This window comes from Cynoglossus semilaevis, chromosome 20 (assembly GCF_000523025.1).
Source record: "Cynoglossus semilaevis isolate Cse_v1.0 chromosome 20, Cse_v1.0, whole genome shotgun sequence".
Taxonomy (NCBI): Eukaryota; Metazoa; Chordata; class Actinopteri; order Pleuronectiformes; family Cynoglossidae; genus Cynoglossus; species Cynoglossus semilaevis.
This window is the reverse complement of record NC_024326.1, coordinates 14,243,225-14,248,513: the sequence shown is the minus strand read 5'-3', so window position 1 is coordinate 14,248,513 and position 5,289 is coordinate 14,243,225. Positions and strand designations below refer to the sequence as shown.

General features: G+C 43.6%; 1 protein-coding gene across 1 annotated transcript in view; it reads left to right on the top strand.

Annotated features, from left to right (window-relative positions):
* Positions 1–5,289, top strand: part of cadm3 (cell adhesion molecule 3) — a 103,656-nt gene that overhangs the window by 82,005 nt on the left and 16,362 nt on the right. The window contains exon 5 of the mRNA XM_025052453.1: positions 3,159–3,296. Within this exon, the coding sequence (XP_024908221.1) occupies positions 3,159–3,296 (138 nt within the window). The remainder of the gene's footprint in view (positions 1–3,158; positions 3,297–5,289) is intronic.

Genomic DNA, 5,289 nt, shown 5'->3' with positions numbered 1-5,289 from the left:
GTGCAGTCTGTGGACTGAGCTCCTGCCCTGGGCTCCTTCCATACGTTACAGTCTTCTTCTGTCCTCGTTAATATTCACTGCTACTTCACGTCCTCACACACTGCACTACATCAAACACCCACACATTAAATATTGACCGCAGTTTTTTTTCTCCTCCTGACGGTCACTTCACGGCACTTAATACAGGAAGTGAACATCCGGAGACGTCCATTTGTCTCCGTCCTCCTGCTGGAGTGGAGACACGTGACAGGAGGTGTGTGTTTGTCCCCTCCACTCACCAGGGTGTTATATAGACAGCATATATATGTATATATATATGTACATATATATGTACATATATATGTATATATATATGTACATATATATGTGTAGATATGTATGCACATATATACATATATATGTACATATATGCATGTATATACGTGTATATATGTAGATATATGTATGTACAGTACATATATGTATGTATATATATATATATATATACATATATACATACATATATAAACATATATGTACATATATACGTATATATGTATATATACATACATGTGTATGTATGTATATCTCTATTTATATATATGTATCTATATATATGTAGATATATGTATGTATATATGTGTATATATGTACATATGTTTGTATATGTATATATGTACATATATGTATGTACATATATACATATATGTACATATATATGTATATGTATACATATACAATACAATACATATATACATATATATGGGTATATATGTATATATGTGTGTATATGTATATGTATATAGTGTATGTAGATATATGCACATATATACATATGTATGTATACATATATGTACATATATACGTACATATATATATGTATTTTTCTGTAATGCAAACCACGTGTCGTAGAAACTCATTTTTCATTCTGTCTTTCTTCGCGGTGATAACGGTGACGAGATCTTTATAAACGTGTGGTGAACGACGGCCGTACTGTAGTTTTGGTAGGTGGCGTAGACATTTGTGTATCGCCGTGGAAACGTCAGGCGTGAAATGACCGTGCAGCTCAGGCATCCGTGCAAAAAAAAAGTGTGAAGAAGGTGAACGTCTTCCTCAGGTGAGCGAGGAGCCGAGGTGAAGAGACTGAGACGGAGACTGGGACTGAGACGGAGGCTGAGACGGAGGCTGAGACGGAGACGGAGACTGGGACGGAGGCTGGTTATTATGGGCTGGGCTGCACAGCATCAACTCCTCATTACATTAATGAAGGCATATTTTCAAGCTCACTGGTGTTGTAGTGGTAACAGGCTGGCGGGGGGGGGGGGGGGGGGGTGGAGGAAGTGGATTGACCAGATGAGTGGCGCTCCATACGCTCTGTGAATCACACCAAGAAATTGGTACCAGCTCGTGTTGGAGCCCCCACTGGGGGGAGCTGGAGTCTCCGTGGTGGATCTGTTTTTTTTGGTCGGTCGGAGAACGCCTCACGGCAGATGTACTCTGGACCATCAGGAGGTTGGACCAACACCCCACTGGACCACAGCAGCAGTGGGCTGTAGATGTAGTACTCATGGGTACCAAGAGAGTTTTTGTTCCTGCTCAAAACACCTGTTTTTTTTTTCAAACCGGCAGTCTTCCCCAGTTATGGATTGTCATCGTTTTTGTTTTTTTTGTTTTTTTGTTTTTAAAGACGATAATTGCTGGATGTTTTGTTGACCGTGGTCCTGGTCATCGCTCTACCGTTGGCAGTAGCGTGGACGTGGGCTGGACAACGACACGTTCGCTCGTTTTCAAGAGCAGGACGGACGACAGGAGACGGCGCCAGCGCTCGGCGAGCAGCGCCGCCCCGCCGAGCCTCCAGATGGACTCTGTGACAGGAAGAAGACGGTGATGCTCCAAGTGGAGGCTGAAACATTTGGCAGGATCCACGGACGGGCCACGTTCTTCTGCCTGAGCGGTTTTCATTCCTGCGTCTGCTCCAAGATAAAGCATTAATTAGTGGAAGGAACTGGAAGGAAATAGATGGACGGTTTGTTTTGTTTGTTTTGTTTTGTTTGTTTGTCTGGTTTGGCAGACGACCCTTCCTTTGGTTTGGTGTTGAACACGACCTTTGGTTCAGGTCCTTCTGGAGGTGCAGCGACGACGGTTCTGGAATTCCTCTCACCCTGGAACAAACGATCATTTACTGGACTTGAACTGAGAAAACACGGTTAAAATCAAATAAAAAACTGTCAATGAGCAGAGTGGAACACTAGAGGTCACTCATCAGTGTCTTTGTCCTGTGGATAATGGTTGTAATTGCAGGAGCTTCACAGAGAGAGAACTCCCAGGAAGTCCAAGTCAATCAAGGATTATTTTCTTCCTTTTATTTTCGTTGCGGTGATGTTTCTGCGTCGGTGGACGCCCGCCCCCGCTCCCCCCAAAAAGGGGGAGCTCCTTCGTGACTCATCGCTGAAGTGGTTCTAGCTTCAGAGTCCCAGCACCGCGCTGTGGAAGAACCGGATAAGACGAGACGCGGTCGGAGTCAGCCGTTTGATGTCGTCAAGTCTCCCTGCTGTGGACTAATGAGGAGGGATCGTTAGCTGCTAATGAGTGAACGTTAGCCCTAGCTGAGCTAGCTACAGATGATCAACCTCACATCCCACCGTCACTGGTCCGTTAAAGACCAGAGGCATCGGGAAATATAGCCGTGCTTCACCAGGACTGTGTGTTGGCAACAATCTGTCGATACGATACCTACGTATCACGATACAGAGACGACGATACGATATATATCGTAGATCTACACTTTTGGAATCACGAGAGAAGAAAGAAAAGAAAAAGAACATGAACCAACACCAGGAATATTGGAGAAAATCAAGAACTGATCAATGACTGAGGAGATTGATCTGGGATCAGCAACTGGAATATCGCGATATTTCAGTGTATCAATATTTAGATCTCGTGAGTCTATTTTGATTTTAATAATAATTCCAAACTAACAAATCAAGTCTTTGTCTCTTCATCTATTTATTTTTATTTATTTTTTGTGTGAACATCAAATCCTTCTCTGCTTCTTACAGTTGACAAATGATGGATTTCTGTCCAGGAGTTTCAAAAAAAAAAAAACCCTCCAGGGCTCGAACGTCCTCTGTCGTCTCCGTGTCCTTGCTAACACCTGATGTCTCTGGGTTTGTCTCCAGGTGTCCCCGCTAAACCTCACATCTCAGGCTTTGAGTCTGCAGTGCCAGAGGGCGACAAAGTCACCCTCACCTGCACCAGCACCGGCAGCAAACCCCCCGCCAGGCTGATCTGGTACCGCGGAGACCAGGAGCTGGAGGGTGAGGATCGTGTCTGTGTCTGTGTCTGTGTCTGTGTCTGTGTCTGTGTCTGTGTCTGTGTCTGTGTCTGTGTCTGTGTCTGTGTCTGTGTCTGTGTCTGTGTCAGTCTGTGTCTGTGTCTGTGTTAACTGTTACAAATACTTTTATTCAGCCTCAACCTCAAAGAAAGTAGAGCTTGTAATTGATTGTTGCTTTGAGTCCTGCCCCTACAGGACTGAGGTGTGTACTGCAGCCAGACACCAAAAAACTCACTCCCTGTTTGTGTGTCTATAAACTGTATTTCTAAATAAATAAATATATAGACATGTAGTATACATATATACATATATATGTGTATATATGTACATATATATCTTACGGTGCGTTATACTGTATGTTTTGTGTATATGTGCAGCTGTGAAAATGAATATTTATGTATATGTGGATGTGTATGTTAATATATCCATATATGTTGATGCAGACGTCTGCATTTAAACTGCTTCATATAAGTGTGTGTGTGTGTGTGTGTGTGCAGGCTTGTTGTTTTCTTGTTTCTCTGCTGGTTGGACTGGGATTTGGAAGTGTTGACGTTTGGACGTTTTTTTTTCCTCACGTGTCAGAGTGTGTGTGTGTGTGTGTGTGTGTGATCCTGCTGTGTGGTTTTGTGTCCTCGCCACATCGCCTGCTGTCTCACCATGTGACCCAAACCTGCCTGCATATGTAGATGTGAGTGAGTGTGTGATCACACACTCACACACACACTGCTGCTGGTCCGTGTGTGTGTGTGTGTGAAAAACACATTACATACATCATAAAATACATTTTTAGATCCCACCAATGAGAGTCAGAATCAGGTTTGAGGTTCAGTTTGGAGTTAAACTCAAATTAGAGTTAGACTCAGATTAGAGTTAGACTCAGATTACAGTTAGTCTCAGATTAGAGTTAGATTTAGATTAGATTTAGTCTCAGATTAGAGTTTAATTCAGATTAGAGTTAGACTTAGATTACAGTTAGACTCAGATTAGAGTTAGGCTCAGATTAGAGTTAAACTCAGATTAGAGTTAGGCTCAGATTAGAGTTAGACTCAGATTAGAGTTAAACTCAGATTAGAGTTAGGCTCAGATTAGAGTTAGACTCAGATTAGAGTTAGACTCAGATTAGAGTTAAACTCAGATTAGAGTTTGAACTTTTTCTTTTTCCTTTGGGATTTTGGAGCCGTTTGTGAAATTCTGATGAACTGATTTCAGGATGTTATGTATATATTTACATTTGTATTTGTCTTGTTTTTCCTTGTGCTAACGTTAGCCTATTTCTAGCCTACGCTAACTCAAGGCTAACCTTTAGCTGACGCTGTAGTAACGTCCTCACTGCAGCAGCTGTGGATGTTTGAATTGGATCACATTTAGTGTAAAATCTTTAGTGTTTTTATAGTGTGTGTGTGTGTGTGTGTCACCCCCATCAGTGGGAGGGGGGGGGGGGAGGGGGGGGGGGGGGTAGAGTGGAGAGAGTCTGGATGTGATCTAGGCAGGGGATCAGTGGAGAATCCAGCAATAAAAGGCTGGGTGGAGGAGAGGATGAAGGGATGAGGAGGAACACTGCCACACGAGGTCAAAGCCGCGGCTCCCGTGTTAGTGATAAGGCAGGGAAATGAGCAGGAAGAGGAGAGAAGGGGAGAGCAGAGAGGGCGTCATGAGGGGGCAGATTAGGCAGCTTTGTTCCTCACTGATTACCTGAGCAGCAGCAGCAGCAGCAGCAGCAGCAGGAGGTTCTTAGCTAACTTTTAGCAGTTTGTTGCTAACATCGAGCCTCTCTGTAGCCTGGACTAGTTAACTGGTCGTGTCGTAGTAAACCCTGTGTTTGGTTAGTACTTCTGAGATGTTGATGTTGTTGTTGTTGCTATGTGTATTCTTCTCTTCATTTGCCGTTCTGTTTGGCTAACTCCCCCCCTCCCCTCCCCTCCTCCCCTCCTCCTCCCTCTGATCCACTGTCAGACGACCAGTGAGGTCAATGACAC